At 37.2% G+C, this 25,744-nt stretch overlaps 1 protein-coding gene across 1 annotated transcript in view; it reads left to right on the top strand.

The window, feature by feature from the left end:
• The first annotated feature begins 550 nt into the window (after positions 1 to 550).
• The window catches only part of LOC132151936 (netrin-1-like), a 55,948-nt gene continuing 30,754 nt past the window's right edge, over positions 551 to 25,744 (top strand). Inside the window, exon 1 of the mRNA XM_059560492.1 lies at positions 551 to 2,037. Coding sequence (XP_059416475.1) covers positions 1,023 to 2,037 — 1,015 coding nt within the window. The 5' untranslated portion in view covers positions 551 to 1,022. The remainder of the gene's footprint in view (positions 2,038 to 25,744) is intronic.

The following is a 25,744-nucleotide window of genomic DNA, read 5'->3' on the forward strand; positions in this document are numbered from 1 at the left end:
AAAGAGGCACTAACCGAGAACCTTTATCACAAAAAAAAAACTCATTAAAGACTAAATAAATTTTCGAACACCCAATGACCAAATAATAATGATAAATTCATATTTTATGCAAGTCTTCCTGAAATAAGCATTAATATTATTGAACTCGACTTACTGAATCTAATGCTGCTATAAAAAATTGCATTATTTTTATATTTTCTCTAAAGACTCTCTACCCTTTATTTTATAAATGAAATAAATGATACGAGACCATTTTAGCGCAAGACACGGAATGTGTTTAAGTAGCCTAACTAAATGATAAATTACACTTCTGTTGTATTCTGTTCAAACCTGTCTGCTCTGGTTTTATTGATAATCTACCAGTGGATGTCGTTGTTCTCTCGAGTGTCACTGCTGGAAATGAATGAGCTCAAACCTCCGAGTAAAAAGACGTCCGGCTCTTTCTCCATAGAGCAGAGAGAGAGAGAGAGAGAGAGAGAGAGAGAGAGAGAGAGAGAGAGAGAGAGAGAGAGAGAGAGAGAGAGAGAGAGAGAGAGAGAGAGAGTCTCACTAGAGCTCAAACTAACGGGATCTTCTTATATCATCTACATGCGCAGAGACTGAAGAACCAGACAAGTGAAAGCGCGTGTCCAATACTACTCACGGAAAAAGAGAGCCAGCACGAACTGAGATTGTTTTGTGACTTTTCTGCTTTTGTTTAACTGTTTGACGGAGGTTGAGTGACCTGTGTGGGATTTCTTCAATTGCGATTTTCTTTAATTGAGAAATCATATTTAGCCTACTGTCGGACCTTCCGTGATGGTTTAGATCCAGGAGTTTGTCCATATAGGCTACTGGAGTCAGATTTAGATTCGCATTAGTTTCTACTTTGGCACCGGTTTGACCGCGGTGCCATACCGGCTTGTGGATTGATCACGATCAGACTGTCAGCTGATTTCTCGTTTGCAAAGAGTGAACGCATCTTCTCTCATAAGGACACGGCTCTGTTTCAGCACAGGAGAGACCGAGGAAGGCGCGTGACGATGCTGAGGGTCTCGGATGCTTTGGTCACTTTGGTGACCCTCTACTGTGTATTCAAAGGGACTGTCGGGGGATACGGCATGAGCATGTTCGCCGCTCAGACTTCCCCACCGGATCCGTGTTACGAAGAGAACGGTCTCCCCAGAAGATGCATCCCCGATTTCGTGAACGCGGCGTTCGGGAAGGAAGTGCGCGCGTCCAGCACCTGCGGGAAAACACCGAGTCGGTACTGTGTGGTGACTGAGAAAGGGGATGAAAGGCACAGAAACTGCCACACGTGCGACACGTCGGACCCAAAGAGATATCACCCACCTGCTTACCTGACCGACCTGAACAATCCTCATAATCTCACATGCTGGCAGTCGGACAATTACATCCAGTATCCTCAAAACGTCACTTTAACATTATCTCTGGACAAGAAATTCGAGGTTACCTACGTGAGTCTGCAGTTCTGCTCACCAAGACCAGAGTCCATGGCTATATTTAAATCAATGGACTATGGAAAGTCTTGGGTGCCTTTCCAGTACTACTCGACCCAGTGTAGAAAGATGTACAACAAGCCCAGCAAAGCCTCGATCACTAAGCAAAACGAGCAAGAGGCCATCTGCACAGATTCACACACCGACATGCACCCTCTCTCCGGCGGGTTGATCGCGTTCAGCACCCTGGACGGGCGACCCTCTGCGCACGACTTTGACAATTCACCCGTACTTCAGGACTGGGTGACTGCCACTGACATTAGGGTGACTTTCAGCCGACTGCACACTTTCGGAGACGAAAACGAGGATGACTCGGAGCTGGCCAGAGATTCTTATTTTTACGCCGTGTCAGACCTGCAGGTCGGAGGCAGATGTAAGTGTAATGGCCACGCGTCACGGTGCGTCAAAGACCGGGATGAAAACCTAGTGTGCGAGTGCAAGCACAATACAGCCGGACCAGAGTGTGACAGATGCAAACCTTTTCACTATGACCGACCCTGGCAGCGCGCAACCGCCAGAGAAGCCAACGAGTGTGTCGGTAGGTCCAACATTTTTTTTCTTTATCATTTTTGGAAAGCGCGACTACATATCATCAAAGGCACATCGTTGATCTTTCTTCGCACATACAATTTGTTTGAGATGAGTTCGAAACCATCCATGACTGCCAAGTGAAGAGTGGGGGTGTTTTCTTTTTAAATGCAAGCGTTTCGCATCTAGCGAAGGGAACTTTAAGGACCAATACAGTACGCTATAACGAAATAAGTATGGGAAATTCAAGCATTGATATGGAAAATTAAACAAAGCAAAAAAAAAAATTATATTTTTTAAAACTTGAAATAATGGTTTAAGAGGTAAGCATCAATCAGATTTTTTTTTTTACCAAGCAGCTTTTATCGAGCAGCTTAAAGTTGGAACAAATGTCTCAGGGACATATTTAATGAATCTATAGCTTCACTTGAATGTCTGTTCTGCAAACGATTTTATGCATTATTGAATAAAAGTTTAGGTAAAAAAATGTAATATGAGAGTTTAGAAACTTATTTCGGCTCACATGTTTCATGTACGTTGCATTTTATCAAAAAATATTAATAATAATAATAATTGAACAAAATAGTGTAGCCTAATCTTTTGTCCAACACAGCTGGTTAAGATGCGTGTTAATGTATGTTAATGTATAATGATTATTATTATTACATTAGTTTATATTCGGCATCATAATGTAGCCTATAATGAAAAAAAAAAAAAAATCGGAAAAAATGGGAACATGTGTCTGAACCGAGAAAGATAAAAAGTATAGGCTATATTTTGTCGCCTCCGGTTTTGGCCCGTGCGCTCACTTCCATCTATGTCATTAAAATTAAAATTTTCAGACATTCAGTAGGCCTAATTAATAATACTTTCTTTATTATGATGATTATTATTATTATTATTATTACTTTCTCTCTTTATTCGCGTGATATTGCAAACAAAATACAAATAAAAGACTAAAATAAAATATTATCGAATGAAGTTATATCAAACAGAGCTGGTATGACTGACAAATATTTATTTACATATCATTATTGTTGTTGTTATAATTTATTTTATTGCCGATTTGTAAAAATAATAATAATCATAATAAATTGTCATACACATATATGTGAAATACACAATATCACTACATGAAAAACTTAGCTGGGGGAACATGAATATTTAGCCTATTGCTTACGCCAGAGGTACAGAAATAAATCCCATGGCGCTTAATTTAATGGGCTAGGAACCTCATTCATAAACGAAATGAACTGCCATAATTTGCACTGAATTGTCTGGCCATTCTTAAGATGCCTAAACCTAGCTGAATCACTCTAAAGCACACTGTCCAGCGGTCGGATAGATAATATAACTCTCTGGGTTATTAAAAGTCCTTATGGGTGCAGCTGATGCATATAATTCCTGTTGATTCCTTCAAATAAAATGGCATTAACACTGTCCTTGTCAGTATTTCTGTGATTTCACTTACACTGTATTAAATTGAATATCTGAAAGAAAAAAGCATGCACCTCTGTGGGTGAAACTGTCTGCATCTTAAAACATGATAAAGAATTAATATCAATATTAATAGCAGAATGACTTCAGGAGTCTGGGGGTGCACTGTCATTTAGACATGCAAATAATGTCTGGCTCTGAATCATAACTATAAATAAAAAGAACCTGATAATCATCAGGTTAATCATCACGTCATTAATCACACATTTTGTAGCTAATTTTGCCTGTCCAGCTAGTTTTTTTTAATGACTCTTTTGACCCATCTTAGAAAAAAAAGAGCTCGTTCTTTTTCTCTTCTATCTGTTCACTGTAAATGTAAATAAACCAGTTTAAATGCCACTGTGGCACAGGAGAAATAAATTGCTCCCCTGTATCCTTGACACTTTATTTTTACCGGGCCTGCATGTGTGAGTCTTGCATGGGGCACAAAAGATCCTCACTCACAGCATCCATCTTGCTGTCAGCAGGCCGACGCTTTTGCCGAACATTCCTCGGCTGTGTGTTTCCTGAGCGCAGTGCCATCATATCTAGTGCAGAAATAAAAAGAAAGAGCGAGAGAATGAAAAGAAGTGAAGAAGTGAAAAGAGAGGAGTGAAGGGGTGGGCAACGTCAAAGCAAACAGAGCTTAAACAGGAGAAGAAAGAGCCGTGTGACACCTCTGAGCAAGGGCAGAACCCAAGGGAAAATCTTTGTGTGTGTGAGAGAGAGAGAGGCCGAAATGCAACCAAACTCCTATGGAAACACTATGGAAACCTCTCATTCATAACCAAAACTGAAATATGAAAATGTATGTTGTAAATGATCTGACTGAGGGCTTGGTCATCTTTCAGCACTACTGTATGTAGGAGAAACATTCCAGCTTGGATATTTCCATATATTGTGTCTTTGTTGGTCCTAATATGTGTTCATTTACTAGACCAAACTCTTACTAAAAGGATATTTCACCAAGGAGCTTGAGTTGAGCTGTGATGCTGTGCTATGAATTTCACTTACTAAATATGATAAGAATAAATATAGTATAGATGGATTTGAAACTGAGATAATAAGGGAGGTTTTAAAGTGAGTGAAACATAGGATAAGAAATAGTGTTGAGAGAGAGTGTTTAATAGATAGCGATCAATAACCGGGAATGCAAAGAGACCTAGGTATCACTTGAACTGCACTTAACTGATTGGATCTTTGAGTGGAAAAGGACCCCTATAAAGCCCTGAGTGCCCTGTTAATGTGGCCTTATGATATTGATCAGCTTATGCCATTGAGAGGCATAATTCTTTAATGCATTGAGCCACAGTCTGAAGCCTGTCAAAAATACAAATTGATGAGAGGAAGGCCACCCAATGAAATGTGGAATGTCACTCCATACTTGGAGAGAAAAAGAATCATGGAAATCATTACATTCCATAAAAATCCTTTTCAAGTCGAGGCACAGTTGTTTGTATCACTTTATAGCAATACAAGATCATTTTAAAGCAACTTCACAGCAAGCAATAAACAGGAAAGGAACAGTGTTAATGTAAATGTAAAGTTCATCAGCTATGAAACAACTTCAATTTCAGCTGTTAAGCATGTCTATAAAAGACAATAACACAATTATTCAGATCAGTTTAGTTCAGTTTTGATTCAGTTTGTAACAATGTCCGTGTTCATCAATTATATAACAAATTGAATTTGGCTATACAGCAGCTCTACAAAAGGCAATAGTGTATTTATCCAGTTCAAGTCAGTTCATCCTTTTTCCGATTCAGTTCAGCAAGTGTTTAGGTTGCAACGTTTTTATTTTCTTGCTACATATTTTGCATTTTTATTTTCTACTGCATTCTTGTCATGAAGTGCACATGGTTTACATGCACCTTAAAAATGTAATTTCCACTGGACTGAAACAACAGTTTGCCATTTAAAAATGTCATTAGTCCTGAAATCATACCAGTGTGTTTTGTGCAAGGTCATATTAACAGACCTGAATAAAGCAGCTGTAGCTTGGCTTCGTCCAGTATGTGGGTTACAGTTTGCCTTGCAAGTGTACACCCAGGGTGAAAAACAGATTCAATTTTGCATTGTGTTAAATTATAACTGAGCATGTAAACATACTTATAGAAGAGGATTTCTTACAAGTTCTGCTGGAGCATGATAGATGAGGCAGCAAAAATGAACGGTTTAGTAAAGAGAAGGAGATGTTTAAGAGGAATGTAATCTTGATGACAGAAGGATGTGTTGAATCTCAGACTGTGGTTTTACATGTATTAGAGATGTTTCCCTGTCCTTTATTGTTGGAAGTAAAGCAAATCGCTTCTCTTTTATTTCCCACATGTGCTTGTTTCTCTGTCACAAAGTTAAGTTTAACTCCCTCTAGCATCCCTATCACATGCCAAACCACAACATGATTCTGCCATTTTGAACATATTGTCTCACATAGTTACTGCATGATCGCCTTGTACATTAAATGTGGACTTGGAAGTGTTTTAGAGCTCTCTTGGGCCTGAATCTGAAATTCTTGAATGGCAGTGCAGGTCAGTATGCTCAACTCATGAATTGGTTGACCCCATCGGGCTAATCTCCCAGGACATTTTATTCACGATTTAGAAGAAAATTAAGTACTGTTTGTTTGCTCTTCTTAAATGTATGTTCTTAAATGAATAGTTCACTCAGAAACTGTAATTCTGCCATCATTTACTTTCCTTCGTATTGTTTTTAAATATGACTGTCTTTTTTTTCTGCAGGACAAAAAACTAAATTTGAAGAAAGTTTTACTTGTTTTGCCCATACAAAAAAGTGACTGGAGTTTCAAGTTCTACAACTAGTGTAACCCATGCTCCAGTGGTTTAATACAATCACTTGCTGAACATGACTGAAACTTAAAGAGTTAGTTGACCCAAAAGTGACAATTTTGACACTTCAAAAAGTTCATAAAGAGACTGTAAACATATCAATATGTAGGCTATTGAGTGGTTTAATCCAAGTCTTGTAAAGAGACATGATTGCTTTATATGATGAACTGAACTTTTATTCAAATACTGATCAATACCTATACATAGAACAATTTATGGTAAACGGAAACCTAAGCTTGTGTTTTAAAAATGAACAAAAGTCTTGAACGTGAGGGAGCGTAAATGAGAGGAACCTTAAATTTTGGATAGAGATCCACTCTTAAATAATATCAAATCATTAATCAACTCATTTTAGTCGTACCCAAATCAAATGTAGCAACACGTCAGTTACATCAAACCTCACTGGTACTTGTGTCATGACGTTAAGTCAGGTGACATAGAGGAACCACTGAGGCTGAATGTTACTGACACATCGCCATTTGATTTGGACTCAGACATGCATTAAATCACTGGAGCCTAACAGTTGTGCACCCCACTGAATTTCATTGTATGGACAAAAACTGAAAAAATCTTCAAACATCTTTTTTTTTTCCTTCTTCCATGTTTGTGTTCAGCAGAGAAAATCATACTAGTTACATGCTGTACAACAAATATAAATATAATTTTCATTTTTGGGTGAACAATATTTCATATTAAAAAGTGATTTTAACATATAAATCCTTTAGTTCAGTAGTACAGAAGGGTGATGAATTTGTTTCTCAAATATCATCTTAGTATAGTAATCTTAGTGTTTGTGTGTTTGTCTATGCCAGAAACAGTAAAAGGCGCTAGTTAATGTTTTAGCTGCCACGTGGCTTTTATAAATCAGCGTCTCTAATCTTCAAAGCTGCTGATGGATCAAATAGTCCCACCTATGAAGCAAAAGAGGGTGAGATGTGAGATGAGAAAACCTGACTGAGCTTTTGCACTTTGCTCTGCTACCTCACTATTCTACCTCACTACTGTTCAAAGGCAAAGAATTGCCATCGTAGGCTTCCAGCGGTTAATTTCTCTAATCCAGTGACTGCATTTCCCAGCACGCTTATCAGTGTTTACTGGTGTTCATTCTTGTTTTGTAAACCACAGACGAACAAGACCTTCTCATACGCATGTGATTCTTGTGGAGGAATTTAGAAAATAATAGTCATCATCTGCAGATGCATCGAACAAATACAGAAAACACCTAGAAGTTCTGAACCACCTGTTTGTGATTTTATAACATGAATGTTTTCCACTAGAAAGTGAGCAAGTTCATTAGCTCTTTCATGTTACTCCATACCGGCTGGCAGCTTTTTTAGACTTTTTCTGACATGAAGGCTGATCAAAAACAATGTTTCTGAGAATTTGGACTCGGACTGTGATGCACAATCACAGCCTCTTCAGGAGAACCAGAGAGATAAGTGTACATTTGCTGGCTGTTGTAAACCTGTTGGGCAGGCTGTGTGTTTTTGAGAAGGCCCAGACCTCCTGGCGAGATCAGTGCTGGCGGAAAGCCCACGTTTGGGGCTCTGCTGCAGGGGGGTGAGTATATTTCCAGAGGACAGCCTGGCTCTAGAGCCGAAATCTCTGCAGCAAACTCAACCTGATGCCTGCCAGGTTCCAGCGCACTGGGCCCAAACCAGCCATCTGCATCTCGTTTAACTAGACGCCACCACACACACACACCCGGGCTCGGAAACATGAGCATTAGGACACATATCGCGCTCACGTGGGATGGTACAGTATGTGTATGATAATGCTGCTTTGAATTCAAAGGAGTGGATATGTTCAGTATGCCTCTCCATTGGGATGCTTAGAATTGATGGAGCAGTACTGTGCCCAGTTTGTGAGAGTATCCTATTAAAGTGTCTGACATCATTTTTTTTTTTTTTATCATTTAATTTTAGAATGCTAGAATGTCAAGTTTTAAAAAAAAATAACTGGACACCAATGCTGATTTTAAATGGGAGTCAAAACAATTTATTCATCAGTCTAAAAATGTTTAACAATGTCCAAAGTTCTGTCTTCCCATCTTACCACATGTGGTCAGAGCGCCTGAGCATTGTTTTGAAATACAATGATGTGCTTGTTATGCAAGGACACATTGACATATTCAGGCGAATATATGAAAAGTTTATATCGACAGGATAGAAATATTTCAGGCAGAATGATGGCACATGAACAGAGAATAGCAAGCCACGCTCATTTCAAGAGCTAAAGCCTGCTGGGACTGGCATTTAAAGCATTTTTTTTCATGACTCAATTCCAACTCTGAAGTGCAATAAGCTTTATATTTTATGTTCCTATTGTTGCTATTTTATCAACCAGCTGAGTTGGACTTGGTTGATTGTTTGTTCAAATATGACACCTGATAATTCTCACATATTGAAGATAAAATCATCAAGAGCAGTGAAATGACACACTGAAGAAGGCTTTCATTCTGTGATGAAATTCTGAAATTTCTGGAGTAACTAAAATGTCATTCAGAGTCATGCAAATGTACCAAACAACTGCATTTTTTTATTTTGTTTGTTGGGTGTGGAACAATATCTGCACTGCTTATTCCCACAGGGGACTGAAAAGAGAATAAAAAGCGATCTTAAAAAAAACAAAAAAAAAAAACATGCACAGTACAAATACACTGCACAGGACTCTCTTACATTCAAGGCAAAAAAATGGCATGGTTAAGACTTTATATTGGCCATCTCAGTGGACATTCTCAGCTTCCCTCAGGTAAAACATTAATTTTTGAGGCTTTTGGATGATAATACTTGTCTGATACATAATGGAACACAGATTCCTTTTACAAACCCAAGAAAAGAAAACCTTGAGCTCGTTTCTGAAAGGAGACTTTAAAAGTTTCATAGATGGAGATATGTTCTTTTGAGTGTTTTGGTGGAAGCTGGTTTGCTTCTGCTCCCGCTCTCCTTCTCCTACACACTCTACAGCTTCCCATAACTTATTATGACTCCATTTTAAAATTTCAGACAGGTTCATGTTATCTCTTCGCAGATTCAAAGTGGTTTCTTAGGGACATGGGGAATGTCATCCCTTATTCTCCTCATTGTTAGTGTGATACAGAAATAAAGCAGTCTCCCCATCACTGACGGGAACCAGCTGAGGATAAATTGGCTGACTTTAACAACACAAACTTTGTATCTCCTGCCTAGAAGTCTGATAGCATTCAAAGACAGTTACTCAGATTTGAGATTTGTTTACTAAAAGGAATAAGATTAAAAAAAGGAGGAGGAATGGGACAGAGAATATACCTTGTGGTGCCCACATGAGCATCAAACATGCTGCTAACCACCGGGTCACACTCCAACATAACCACTTTTTACACTATTCAATCAATAACGTAATTGCAACCATTGCAATAGGTGTGTCTTATTCATTTCTAGCTGGTTCTTGGCTGTGAATTTTAGTACTATAAGGATAGCTTTCTCATATAGCATGCAATTGTGTGATTTATTGGCTATTTCTGCATGAGCCTTGAGGGGAAGACACAGATGACTTCACTCTTGATGGCATTAACACCTCTCTTAAATCACAGCGCTGCAGTGCTGTTCAGACTCACCCTTGTTGATACCTGTTTCCTCAGTCAGCGCCAGTCGGCGTTGTTTATAGTATGGCACAGAAGAGGATTGTCTGCTTGCCGATTGATGTCTAGCCCTCGAAGCGAAGAAACAGCGAAATGAATTAATTGAGTCTTTTATTCTGTAGTGAAAGCTTGTGTCAGCCTCTCTCAGCCGTGGTTTGGCAAAACACAGGAATAAATGAGGGATGTTAAGAAGATTCAGTGAGACAGATGATTGTGAGCAATTGAGCAATTTTTCTTTTCTGCACGAAGTAACAGTAAAGTTTTACCTTTTACAGCTGGAAATTAAAATGTATAGTTTGATTGTTATTGATTGTATATATTAGTATATATTGAGTTATTTTATTACAAATCTACTGGCAGTTATTTTGAAAGTAATTCTGTTATATGTATTTAGGTCCTACTACGTCATTTACAGTATATTTTTATACGTATGTACTTCACACTCTGTCACTATAGACCTGTCATAGTGACACTGAAGAACGAAATCAATGACAGGTAACGTGTACTCACAAGAAAGAAATTTTCTTAGCTCTATCACCACAGTCTGTCAGAAGAAACATCAGACGGATATTTTCCATTTAGTCTGCCAGGAGAATGTTACAGTCAGGTATGAGACAGCTGAATAGAGCATGAGTGAAGAGCTCTTCACAAACATCTCTACCTCTCTAAAACCAAATTCTTGTGATCCGAGAAAGAGAATGTCCTTTACTGAAGATGCATTTTCTCATGTTCTGTTTGAGGTCCGGGAAAACATGAATCACTTTTTAATAGACTGAAAATATGCACTACTATACACACATCAATTTTGGGCTCTGTAAGGTTTTTTTATTTATTTTCTTTTATGTTTTTGTTTTTGAAATCAGTCTATTATTTGACCAAAAACACAGTAAAGTGTTAAAGTACATTGTGTAATATTATTACAATTTAAACTGACTGTTTTTCTATTAAAAATCATTTATTCCTGTGATGGCAAAGTGGAATTTTCAGCAGCCAGCATCATAGTCCTGTCACACGATCCTTCTTAAATGATTTGGTAACATTTATTTATGTGTATGCGCATGTATGAATATATGTATTTATTTATTTAGTAAGTAAGAACAACAACAACAACAAAAACATACAAACAGTTGTACTGCATAATTTTTGTGGAAAACATGATTGTCTTTACTGTCATGACAGATAAATGTATGCGTTTTTGCTGAATAAAAATTTGAAATTCTTACAAAATAGGAAAAAAGAAAAGAAAATATATATTTTTTCTGTAATCTGTTCTTGTTGAGGTCATATTGACCAATGAACATTATTAAAATTGTCCAATTTCTTAAAAGTCAATGCTTTCATTGTGCCAAAAAGGAGGGAAAAATACCAGTTTACTAGGTTTTGATTACATCAGATGAACATAAGAATAAGAATTTGATGAAACAATAAGATTAATTTGGTATCTACAAGTATATTTTTGTCTTTTATAGTTCTTACTGTCCATTTTTTTTTAACATAAGCAGTTGCATCAATGACAGCGTCTGGAAGGAGGTATTCCTTGCTCTTTCCTTATGAGGTGAAACGCAGGTCTTCTGCCGCCCTAGATTCATGGCCCTCATGTTGGCGGCTGTTTTGAAGCCAGTTAAAGTGTCAGTACACTGTTAACACAGATCATAAACAGAGCTGTAAACAGTGCAGAAACACTGACACATTCCATGTGCACTGCTCAGCCGTTCCTCTCGCCGTCTGTTCTCCTCGATGAGTTAAACACCGTTGCCCGGGGTATAGGTTCAGAATTGATGACCTCAGCTCAGGGTGGTTTCTGTGTGAAGGGCAAGTGTTAGGGCTGGATTCTGAGCCAAGCCAAACATACAGTGAAGACAAAAAGGAAATGAGAAGAGAAAGATAGAGGTTGTTCAAATGTGGTACAGTTCAAGCATGAAGTAAAAATATGTAAAAATACCCTGGTATATAATGTAACCAAGATACAATTACACCTCTGGTTTGGTTAATATAAATTTGAGTTCTCAAAGTCTCAAAGTTTATTGTTATGTAAAAAGAATAATATACATTTGAAAATTGGCCTATTATTATTATTATTTTTATTTATTTTTCTCTAATCAAATCAATACATAGTAAGCAGATTTGACTGACACTTTAGGTAAGCATGTGCTCTTTAAGAAAGGTGATTTTTATCCAATATAGTAATGCATCTGTTGTCAGGGCCTGTATCCTCGTGGTTAGTGGTTTGTGGTCATTTGCCGATCCAAAACCTCTCTTTCCACCCAATGCTTTCCTGTGAACTCTAATTTGTCCAATCAAATTAGAGCAAAACCTAACTGCTTATAATGTTTGATTAGCTTGTCCTGCTCACCTGCATGCTAACTATTCATGTCTGATAGCACTTCTAGAGAATAAAGGAGCAACATAGAGCTGGCAGTACCCACAGATCTGCATCTCTCTCGCTCCTTGTTTCTATTTTACCACCTGAGGAGCAACCCTTGGCACTTAAGGCTTGATGGGTTCAGTAGGTCTGTCGACAGGACCACCAGCGGTGAGCATGAGCGCATCGTCCCCGAGGCAACAGTTCCCACAGCAACTGGCTCTCTGTGATTAATTGCTGTATGAAATGACATGTTTTTAGCCATACACTTTGTCCCAGACCTCCTAGCCAGACCCCCTCACACACCCCAGCAGAGCTTCTGCCCTATCTCAGAGGAAAGTTATGAAGTATGTAGTAGTGTTAAATATACTAAAGGATTTAAGGTAAACACTAACTAATGACAGGTTTTATAAGGTGCTGTGGCAAATATTGAGATAGCACAGGAGAGACTAGAAGATGTTGTGACTATGCAAGTTTGATAAATGAGATACCTCTATTTGCATTTATATAGAAGGAAGGAGCCAAAATCCTGCGGACCCTCTTTTGAGAGATGGTGAGCTTTGGTCTGAGGTAAACCGAGCTCTTCTCGCCTCATTTGAAGCAAATTTGTCTTTATTTACCCAATCTGTGGTACTTGAACATGACCATGTTTTGAATTGTAACTGTTTGTGGTTTGGAACTGCAGAGGCTTGTTCAAGATTCAACTGTACACAGAGCCATTGCTTAAGGGTATTGACTCAGATTAATACTCGACACTGTGAATGTATGTACTGGCATCAGAATGCTTAAACAAGGCTGATAGGTAAGTTTAGATAAGATTTAAGAAAAACCTAGAAAACAGAATGAATCTGGTGCTTTGGACCAAGCTTTAGAGTATTCAGTCCAATACTACACAAAATACCAATCCAGGTTCATTGAAAAAACATGCCTGAGGCCACGTTTCTGCAAAATTATGATATTATTACATAGCTTTTTGCATGTTTTGATATGCAAAGTGAAATGTCCAGTGAGTGGCACTAAAAGCATGTTCAGTTGTATCAGAAACAGATGGATGTGAATCTTGTTGTTTCGTGGTATGGATCAGAATTGAAATGTCTGTAGTCTTGTTGAAAATAACGTACAGCGTACACTAAACCCTACCATAAACCGGATCAATTGTTTTACTAAAAGCAAATGTGAGACAAAAATGCTTTTTCTGAAGGAACCATGGGACATTATCTTGTTTCTGCAAGTCTTTTAAGCCCCTTTAAATTGACTTTTGTTTCGCTGGACTCATACTAGATTTGCATTACAAGTGTTGTATCAGGTGGGTGACTACGTCATGGTTATGTAATGCAGATGTCAAAATGTATTAGTTTACATCATGATCTATGGTAAAAGCATTGTGAGGTCTTAACATAGTACTATATAATTGTAATAATTATTTATTAATCAATACTCTGCATCTGTCATCATAATTTGTTTACTGACACTAGTAATTTTAGCTGAAAACTGTTAAATATACTTTAAAATATATAATACACAAAGCAATCAGATATTTAGGAATTCAATAAGTTGAATTTCTGACAATGTCAATGATTTTTGGGAATGTTAATGAGCACAATTTATTGTTAATGAGCACAAGTTAAAGACTTTTTTTGTGAGATAGGGTTTGCCAGGTCATCTGAATTAACCAGACTTGATCCCACTTTAATCCAGGATTCCCAAAGTCTGTGAAAAAAGGCCATGCTGTGGTCAGATAGTGCATCTGCCCCCTGACCTCTTTGAACACCAGGCTGTGAGAAAGTAATGGGGAAATCCAGGGATGTGGTAATGAGTTTGCAATGTACAGTACATGGTGTTGCTGTTGTGGATATGGATCTGGACCTAGTCGAAATAAAGTGCAAAATCTTGCAAAAATAGCATTAAATGGTGAAACAGAATAGAATTAAAGGTTACTTCATCATATAAAAAAATGTCCACACTAATATGCAGATATGATCATCTTACTGTTTTCTTCCTCTTAAGAGATTAATTTTTAGAATCAATAATAGATTCATTTTGTTGAGCACATTTACCTAAATGCATTCATTGATCAAGTTCTATTCTCATTCAACATTAATTACAGAAAAAGCATTTCATGCCCAATACAGTGTATTATTGTAATTGGATTTAGTGAAATATATTCAAATTATATTCTGAATAACTAAAACATTCATTCAGCTATTCTGTTCTGGTTGCTCTGCATATTTTGCTATATTTTAGTAATTTAGTTATTCATTTTTGTGAGGCTCTTGTGTACTGTTATTGTTGCCATCTGTTTATTGATTTATGTCTGCTTGACAAATTGCAACTGGCTGTTATCTCATACGACTCAAAATTACTTTCTTATGGGCATGCACAATTGAAATGACATCTTCTGTTACAGTTCAATTAAACGATAAGCTGTCTATATTGCAAATATGACTTTATTTTTTGATCATGAGAATATTTTTGTACATCTCTTATTTCTTTATTTAAAATCAGTTTCAATATTTGTATTGGTCTTTCTTATTTTTATTATTATTTATTTTTTACAGAATATTATGTTATCTGATATTTACCTTAGAATTTAAGCTACAGTTCAAAGTTACTTCAATAAAACAATTCTAAATATACAGCATAATATTTGATGAAATGAAGAAATGTGAGAAGGATTCTGACGTGGGGGGAAAAACTCATTTTTGCTCAAGCGTGACTACTTGGGTATATTTTTGTTCTTCATTAAAATGTGGAAAATCAAATAAACCAAAACAGTTTTTTTTTTCTCTGATAAGGAAATTGAGGTATCACAAGCTGTTTGTGTTATGACTTGATATTCCAAGATTCTATTTCTGTCCGGAAATAAAATTGTGAAGAGGTCATACTCTACTAGTGATAATTTCTTTCTTTCTTTTTTTAAAAAGACCACCACGTACTGTGTGTGGTAAAACATAGGATAGTGGTTAGACAAGGCTAGAGCAGTTATGCTTTTTCAACCAGACTATGGGGCTCCTTTTCTGGCCTCAATAGACAGTTATTCCAATCACAGCAGATATCACTGGGCAGTCAGTTCAGTTCATCTTAGATGTGTTGGTGCTTCTTTTCCAGATCTTTTCACTGAAGCTCCATATGTTATACTGTTCAGTGGACAGGCTCTGGCTTTGGATAAAAGACATGTTTTGGATGATCAGTCCGATAGCCCTCTTTATTTATTTCCTCCTGTGTGTTAGGGCTGGAGGGAGTCCAGCAGTATAACCGTAAGCTCTGCTCCAAACGTTCCTCCGAATTTTTCTATGCTAGTTTGATAAGTGTAACGGTAATGTGACAGCATACTCCAACATGGAACGTTATTTTTAAACTATTTAGATGGGATGTGGACATCTAAGGTGCAGACTTGAGACTGTTTAATTTCAGAATTTGGTTAGTTTGTTTAGCAAGCATATAGCAGTGGTGAATCCAAGGCGAGACCAATACATGAAGGAGTTTTTCAGGCTCAATATCAAAATGCTGATTTGTCTTTAAAGAAAACAAAAAACTGGTTTAAAGTGAGACACTTAATAATTAAGACTAAAATAAGACTATTCTATTGCCATTGTTAGACTGTAACTGTTTTTTTCTCTATAAAGAGAATAAAATACATATTAGTCGTGTTAATTATACTAATGTACCATGTGCATAATGCAAATGTGCTACTGTACTGTATGTTGAAACAAATTAATGAACTGAATAAAAAGAGCAACTCTTTAGGAAATGACCCCTAAAGTAGCTGGTGGCTCCAGTTGATCTCTTTTCCTCGTGGTCAAGATCAGTAGAGATGTTTACTGCCCGGGGCACAGCTGCATTTTGAGAGTGTGATAAGGATCACAACGCCTGATGCTTTTCACAGCTGCCTGGCCCTGCCACGCTACCTCCTCCCTGATCTCCCTCTGCCCGCACTCCTCCCGCGGCCTCACGGTAAACGTTTATTTATCGGTTGAGAGAGTGAGCTGTTTCCACAGGATAGCCCTGGCTGAGATACAGTATCTGGTTTCCATAGTAATGGTTGGGAAATGGAGGGATTGCAAAGTCTTGAAAACAAACAGAGTGAGGACAAAAAAAGAAGAGAGGAGTTAGATGAAGGAGAATGGTAACAGCAGCCATGTTTGCAGTTTTTTATGAGCCTAGTGTAGACAGTTGGTCGGAAATTGCACCTCAGCTTTGTTTTTCTTGGTTACTCTAACTGGACACACATATAGATATGTCACTCTTATGAACTTTTATTACGTCTACAGAGATTTGTTTTGTTCTTAGTAATATTCTGAAGTCTGTTCTGTCCATTGGACTGGAGTAATTTACATCTAGTTAGACTTAAGTAGATCTTTAGTCAGTATTTCAGTTTATTTTTAAATGTGGTTAAACTGCACTGCTGCATGCATTGAGATTTATGGTAAACTAAATAATACCTTAATTTTATTTCTATATAAACCTTAACTTCATGCATTTAAATATATTTGTAATGACATGTTTGTAATGATGAAGGTGCAATTTAATACATTTAAAATATATTAACTTTTAATATAATAACACATAACACTATTTTTTGTTTTGTTTTCCCCCCTGTGCTTATGTCTTATTCAACACGTGAAAATAACTGTACTGATTTAAAACATGACAAACGATTATTAAAACATAATGATTTGTTATTTTTACTAAAGTAAAACTTTGAATTTAACATTATTATAAAGTACACTTTGAAGAGTGTGCTTAAGTGTGTGTATAGTCATGAAAGTGCACTCTCATTAAGTACTTACTGTATATGGATTTTTATTTTATTATATTATCTGCAAGTTAATTTTTAAAGAGATTTAAAGTATGCTACAAATGCACATTTGATAATATTAAGCCCTCTTTCACTGTCGGGGAAGTTATGATGCACAAGAACATGGTGAAAATTTAGTAAGTGTGAATTCATTAAATCTTGTGTGTTAATGTTGACTACATGATTTTTACCTGATGTACTACACTGAAGTGAAACACAGGCAATAGATCTGAGACAATTCAACCTCTATAGAATATGATTTTCCTTAAAACATATTTAAAGTGACATTATCTCATCTCTCTCTTGCTTATCTACAGCTCAGGGGACTAACAGAGCTTACCTATAGAGATAGCAGAGCTTACCTTTGACCTCACTTGTGTCTGGGCTTTAATGAAGTAATATGCATAGGAAATGGAATCAAGAAACACAACTGAAATCGTTTACATTTTTGTGCAACTTTTTGTATGAAGCAAGTCAACAAATTCTGTGTTCCTGAACACACCATCACCGTGGCTTTTATTTTAGGTAGCTCACGTTGCTTAAGGCTACCTTTTTTCCCAGTGTTGTCTGCTCAAGAGACATCAAAATCTCATTAAGCCTTGTGGTGCAGTAATTATCATTTAATGACAGTTACAGTGGCACCGCCTGCACCTTCTGCCGTTATCAGCGAGAGGCCCCTGCATTATCCAATCCTTTGCCAGATAATAAAACCTGCACCTGCCTCTGCAGCTCACAGTTTGGTTTTGCTAATGGCTCTCAGCAGGTGGATATCTGGACAGAATGTGTCTTGTGTTTCTGTCTTTGACAACAGGTGGAAAGTTTTTTCCCCTCTCTGCTCTTTTTGAGTTATTATAAGTGTTTCAAGGTAACAGACCAAGTGGTTTTCCTCCATGCAGTATATACTGGAATGCCAGTTGGAACTGGGACAGTATAATGGGCATTTTTGTTTTTGTGGTAATTATGGTTATGGAACCTGTACAGTAACAATAACTAAATTCATTCATTGTCTGAAGTCATTTAAGTGGAACAAACCAGCTGATGAAATATGTTTAAATTTCTGACTTGGGCGATAGTTATTGTTGGATAAACTAATTTCCCCTAAAGAAAGTAATTACAATCACTGTGGCATTTGCCAGGCTCCCAATTTTCCCTTTTTACCCAGAGTTAAATACACTTGGAAACTTTAGATAATGATGTTTAATTGTGGTTATCATTGTGCTGCGGCACTTATAAGGGTTAAAGCAGGTTATGGTGCACTTTGTTTATCGTTTACTGAAAATTAACATAGAAAATGACCTTGTTAGACTTGGAAAATATGTTAGAAAAATGATTTAACAGCTTTGTGATTTGGTTTGACCATCTGTCTTGTGGAAGATATCTTGAGGGAAAGCGTGGCCGGTGGCAATGGAGGTGCTTTCTTCACACGCAATTAGCCACTCTGAAAGCTCATGCTGAGTGTCTGATGACTTTAACATGCTGAAAAATTCTGGTTACACCACAACGAGCTTTTCAAGAAAGCCGCTAAGTGATTCTGGAGTCGTAGAGAGCGAATAGCGGCATCCAAAACAATGGCGGAGGAGTGAGGACAACGGTTAGAAAAAGAACAATAAACATGTCATAGCAGGATGAATCGGCAACCTGGGCTTTAGATTTACAGTTTTAGGGACTTCCTGTCTGCTTCCCGCTCACACTGGGAGAGACGGTGTGCAGAACATGTGGCGGGGAGGAGAAAAAACACAGCCTGCTGTTGATGAAGGTTTGGACAACTGCCCATTTGAGGATTTATTAGCACGTCTGAGAACAATGGAAATGGATGGAAGACAAGTTAGACTCGTTATATTTGTATTCTGGCTGTGATGTGTTTCTACCGTCCTGGGCAATGCACCTAGACCTTGGCGGGTGCGTGTATATGTGGTCTATGTGTTCATTTATCATCTTTAGATGGAAATTTTACCTTAATTTTCAGAATTCAAATGGAGGAGGAGACCAATCAAATCAAATATTTCCCAATGAACACTTGGTTTGGGGTAAAATCTCCCATGAGAATCCTTCCACTAATTAACGTCCTGTTAAAACACTCACACAGGTCAATGCACTGAGAGAGCTGATCCTTGAAAAATGTTTGAAGTGCTCCCCCTCTCACTGGCTGATGGACACTGGGGTCATTTCCAGGCAATCTGTCCTGATCGGCCAACAGATTTCCCATGGTCTATCCAGCATCTCAAACCCTTTCTCTCCCCTGTTCCACTGCAGTCCCTGCTTGCCCAACTGAGGTCATTTTCATGCTCTATAAATTGTATTGAAAAATCTGCTGCAGTGGAGTTGTATTCCAATAAAACAGCGTGAATGCTTGTTAACTTCGAGCGAGGACGGTAAATCGGAGAGGTGACACGCGCTAATGACATCTGCTCCAGAGGATTTGACCTCCCTGAGACCTTCCCACCATATTGGTGTGAATGAACTCTGAGAAGGTATGTGTGTGGGGGCGTAAATGAAAAAGAGAGGCTTAAAGTCCTGATGTGACAGCCACAATGTAATTACTAACGAGGCTAATAGAGGGAGAAAAGGTCAGATAGTAAATCGCATAGAATAGAGACAAAAGCAATATTACCATCCTATCTGTGCTCGTAGACTGGGAATAATCAGTGAAAAATATCACATTTAGCTCTAAACTTGTTAATATGTGATTTCGTGGGCTTAATGATTCTAAAAAGTGTCAATTCCAAATGTGGTATCCCAGAAGCCATTTCCAGAAAATGCCAGAGATGTTTGAGTTATAGGGAACTTGCACAGCTATGGAGATTCTACAGCGGGTGGTAAACTGGATGTAGACTCGCAGAGTTGCTGCCCAAGACAACAGTCGACTTCTCATGGATAGGCTTTCATTCCTTTGGCGTCATCTGTGTTACAAACTTTGCGAATCATCCTTAAATCCGGAGGGTGTGGAAACATAACCGATCCGATTCCTCCTCCATTTGGGTTGAGTCACCACTGTTTGTAGGGATGGATTTTCCTTTCTTTAGTGTAAAAGGCTCTGTCTCAAAGTACTTCTATGGCGAAACATTTTGGAAAAAAGTTGTTTCATGTGTGGAGAAAGCTTACATTATGTGCAGCAGCTCTGTTTCCGCCAAAGATGAATTTAGTTCATTTAAAAAAAAATAAAAAATTCTGAAAGCATATTTGTGTATAAAGCATCCCTCCTATTCCATGTCCAAGAGAATGGAAATTGTAGGCACTGGGAAAGCAATTTTTATCTAATGTAATGCAGTATATTAAGGCTTAGAGTGCACAGACAAAACGCTTGATTGACAGCAGATGCCTTATGTCTGGTTAAGGTTATTTGATGATAATCTTTGGCACTTGCATGTCAGAATGTCCAGAGAAGCTTAACAAGTCACTTGATTTTTATTTTTTTTTGATGATGATGATGGCAATATGTAATAGATTCTTTGTTTTAAACATTTTGAAAACTTAATTGTTGTTTAATTATTTTTTTTTTATCCAACATCCCAAAACCTTGTTCATAAAATGGATGGAAACACATTTAAGCCTGTGATTTGACATAAAGTATCAATTAAGGAACAGTGACAGCAATACAATATGACTCAGGAGGGCTTTCCTTGGCCTGAGGGGAAGAATTAACACTGTAATCTTCAAACATGGTTATTTTCTCATAAAACTGCCACACCAACAGCTCTGCAACATTATCGATGACTTCAGTGACTAATTTGACAAGATAATGTCTTCATAAAGAGATCCCCTTTCCACACAGTGCCAATAGAGCTGTGCATGTTTAATGCGGTGGCTCAGATTTCCCACATTCCAAACGAATGTGATAGCTGTGTCAAGGAATTGAGCAATCACAGAACTAAGCCCAAAAAGACACTTTAGTGTTTTAATGCTGGGTGCCTTTTGACATCATTCTATTTTGGCTGGAAGTTTTTGCAGGTTCTCTGTTGGCTGGTTTTACTCAATGGTCTACGGTACCATTACAGTTACACAATAACCTTTTCAGAGAGGAGGATGAATATATTATTGTTGTTGGCAATATAACAGGACTGCTGCTAAGTTGATTTTATTTAATGCCTCAGATCTTGCAGTGACTGGCCTTAAGTGTTGCTGCTCATGATCGTAGCTCAAGATGATTTTTACGATGTTTAAAGCATTGAACCAAGACAGACCAGGTAATCAAGTACATTTCCTTTTAACATTTACCTTGAACAATGGAATCATGTTCAGCGTCACGCTTCACCCATTAGCAACTATCTAATGGAATATATAGCAATTTTTTTCATCATTTGTAACCTGCTTATGTGGCAAAAAATGGTTCAGATACTGAATAGATCTTTAGAGGAGAAAGCTTGTTTGCCAGATGTGGGGCACATGTGCAGTGGAATGGCAGCATTGTGGTGTTTAAACGCTGCGTTCTGTGCTGTCGTAGCCCGAAAGCTGGATCTTTTCTCATCTTTGTGTGTCTGGCTTTGCGCAGTCTGGGGAATCTACATAAATCCCAGAAGGGATCCTGGGATGAATAGAGGTGGCCGTTTCAGTCTGCTTCTGTATAATTCTTACAACGCGAATCACACAAAACAGACATCTTCGAAAGTTCATTCAAGGCAAAGAAACAAACCGGAACATTCTCTCGTGTTTATCTCTTTTGTTTATGTCTTGCCGTTCTCTCTCTTTTCCCCTTTTCCGTCCTCGCAGAATCTTTATCTCTCTGCTATTGTCGGCTTTCTTTCTCTTTGTCCACACACACAAACACACACACTCATACAAAAGGCCTTCATTAGCAAGGAAATAGATGCACTCTTCTTTTTAACACACTATTTATTCCTGCATCACAGCGTGTCGTTGGCGTATTTCTTCTGATGCAAGTGATGGTACACGCTTTGGAACAGCTGATCACCCCTAACGAGGGGGCAAGCTGGTCATTAAATGGGTGCTTATAATGGAAAGTGGAGGTCTTTGTTGTGGTTGTAAAACCCTTAGGAGCCTTTAGACCTGAAACCCTTTTTAGTTTCAAAGTTTTCAGAGTCATCTAATTAAGATCTTCATAACAAAAGAATAGACAGAAAGAAAGAGAAGTGAGTGAGATAAGGATAGAGGGAACATTATACAGAATGAATAAAGAGCCTCTGACACTTACATTATTATATCAGTAACAGAAAGGAAGGTTCTGTACTGCACATACTGGATCAGCTGAAAATAAAATTACTATCAAGTAAACTAAGCATTGCCAACATGACCATAAGATGCATTTTAAAGTGGATGAAAAATACTAAGTTTAGAAGGAAGTCATGTTTCTATTGCCACCCTTGGCATTCTTATTGAAGACTAAACTAAGCTTTAAAACAGCAACAAACTACAGAAAAAAGGTGTCTCTGTATTACTGTGATGATTTTCTTATTAATACCCCTGCCTATCATATTCACAGCTGTTTCCAGTCACTGCTGGAAATGGAAAGACTAATTACAAAGTAAAAAACTCACCCACTCAGACATAACCACTTTTGCTGATGTATAAAATGAGCTTCAAGTTAACTTGAAATGAGCTGAATTTGTGTAAGCGCATCTCATGCTTGCAATCATACACCGTAAAAAGAGTTAACTGCAATTGTGACATTAAAGAGATTATTCTACAATAGCTTACCTATAAATATAGTTTTCTTGGTTAAATCTGATTTATTCAGCTTGATTCAGTGGGTTTAAATAATATTTGCCATATTTGCCAAGACTTGAATACCATGAGAACATTTAGACTTTGCCTCATAAAGTAAATTTTTAGGTTGACATTTTTCAATATATATATATATATAATTGATTTATTGCTGATAAGGGATTAGAGACTTTTAGACTTAGAATTAGAGAGGAGACCTTTCCTCTTTATTTTCGCTCACCTCATCTTTTTGGCGGTTGTAAGACTTTGATATGATATGTTAAGCCAGCGGCTGGAAGCGTATTAAAGCATATGTTTTTGTATGCACTGTGGTTTCAAAGAGGGAGCCACTCCAAAACTTCCCAAATCCACATATTCTTAAATTCACTGCCAAAACCGATCATGTTTTATTACTAACCAACAGCAGTCATGCACAGCAGTGCTCTTGGGCTCCCGTGTGGATGAATATATAATTAGGAAGAACCGGAGAGACACACAAGTCATAATCCAAGCGTTCTTCAGCCAGTGATGAATAATGCAGCAGATATCATCCCAGGAGTTGGCCTGAAATTAAAGGTTATGTGGTGTGGTTGTCAATAAAAATATTCACATTTACAGCTTATTCGTTTAAAGGTCAGAGTGCTACTGATCTGGGAGTTGATGTTGATGAACATATAGGTCAAACCCAATTAGAACTACTTGTAAAGTTCATGCCATAATTTAACAAGCGGCATACAGATACATGTTTTTTGCCTATATTTTGTTTTGTTTGTGTCTTAATAAACAGGGTACATATGCTTCCTGAAATTCCTTAAAATCTGTTCATTTACTGTAACACCACAAATTCTTTCTCTTCTTCTTCTTCTTAATTTTTGTTTGTAGTTCTACATCACCAAGAGCAAACAGATCAAAATTAATCATAACATTATGACCACCTATTTTTGTCTGTTTTAACTGTTTTGGGTGCGTGGGCATATGAGAGTTTTGTTCGTGTTGAGTGATTCTCTGTTTGACGGCACTCACATTTGTCTTGAATTAGGACTCAAAGGACTTGAGTCAGATCTGTTTGACTCTGGGGTTCACATACAGGTGGAAACAAAAGCTTCAGCGCTCTTCAGCTCTCTCAGCATGCTGGCTGGAGAAGAGATGCACTGCCTGAAATGTGCGTCCTGTTAAAAGTATACTGTTGACATATGGGACGTGATCCCCCCGCTGTTATTCTCCAGTGTGTCCACACCAGTTCATCTGATCAAAGACTCAGCTGGTAATATGCTTTTTTCCTGGCTGCCTCAACTGCTCTAACATTTTATTTGTTAATTTCATGCCAAGGTGATAGTTTGGAAATCTAATACTCGTTCACTCCGGAATTGGAGGAGAGGAGAGGTGGGAACTCACTCTCTAAACGTGATTTGTAAAGGTTTTCATTTTTTCAAGACTCATTAAAAGCATTCCAGATTTGAGTCATGAGTCGGCTAATAGCTGTTTATATTTTTAAGAGGTATTTTTAATGTTTACATTTTGCTTCACAAAGGTGCAGACAGCTGTCTACATAAAGAATAAATAATCTCAGACAGGTATGTTTCTTGTCGACAAAATGACAGTGTGACTGACAAAATGTCAGGGGCTTGGGAAAAATCCAGTACTGCTTTTAATTCACCTTGATATATTCGTATATATTGTGAACTATTGTGCAATAAGATTTTATAGTTTTACATGATATTTTATGACTCAATATACCTACTTAATTAAATTTTCTGGGTATATATTTGAAGCACATTAGAGTAGAGTTTCATGAGTGAGATTTTCTCCATATATTGTTCTACTCTAAGTTTCCTACAGCAGTTATATGAAGGCATGGTCTGCATCAACAACATATTGTTGTGATCTTTAATAATAATGGTATAGTGTTCAATTCCATTCTGTTGTTATTAAACTTTAAATATGAAAATGTAATTGTAAAAAAAAAAAAAACACAGCAATATTAATGAAGTGATTTATGAGGTTTTCTGGCTGCTGTCATAACCCTAACCCTAATGAATTAATCATTTCCCAATGAAAGAGTTTTCAACAACCCTAACCCTATGTGAATCAGATAATATGTTCCGGTGTGGTCTTTTCATTTTTTTATATGAGAGCAGCAAATGAAACTGACACAAACAAAATATATAACCATCACCAAGCAATATGTCAACAATGCATTCATATAGCAGCAGCTAGAGAGCCTCAAAAGTCAGAACTACAAATACAGTGGACATAAAAAGAGGTGAAGATAAATCTTACTATAATTATGCAACTTTATTGATCCACGTGCTGTCTTTTATAGTATAAGTTTATAGTAATGTTAATGGCAATAGTCTGTTCAGTTTAGAAATACAATTAGATCAATCAATGAGGCATTATTTATTTATTTATTTTTATCTGTGCAAATATGGATAAGTGATTGCAAGTTACATGTACACTTCAAGGAATAATTCACCCCAAAATGAAAATTCTGTCATCATTTACTCACCCTCATGTTGTTCCAAATCTATATGACTTTCTATATTTCATGAAACACAAAAGGAGAAAATTGCTATTACTACAAATGGGATTTGGAGCTTTAAGCTTCAAAAAGGACACAAAAGCATCATAAAGGAATCATAAAAGTCTTTGATAGAAGTTGTATAACAACTATATTCCAAATCCTTTAAAATCATATAATATAATTTATATTAATATAATATAATTTTATATAATTTAAACTATGAGAAACTATAAACAACAGGACTGATATTAAGATTTTCAGTGAAGAATGATTTACATTTTAGCCTGTTTCTCCCGCCAAACTATTATAATTATTACAATATAATATATAATATTTGAATGGACAACTTTATAAAAATTTTCTTCAAAATTTCTACTTTTTTTGTTTCACTTTCAGAAACTGATTTGAATTAATTCATTCCATATGCCATCAAT

Source organism: Carassius carassius, chromosome 10, assembly GCF_963082965.1.
Source record: "Carassius carassius chromosome 10, fCarCar2.1, whole genome shotgun sequence".
NCBI lineage: Eukaryota > Metazoa > Chordata > Actinopteri > Cypriniformes > Cyprinidae > Carassius > Carassius carassius.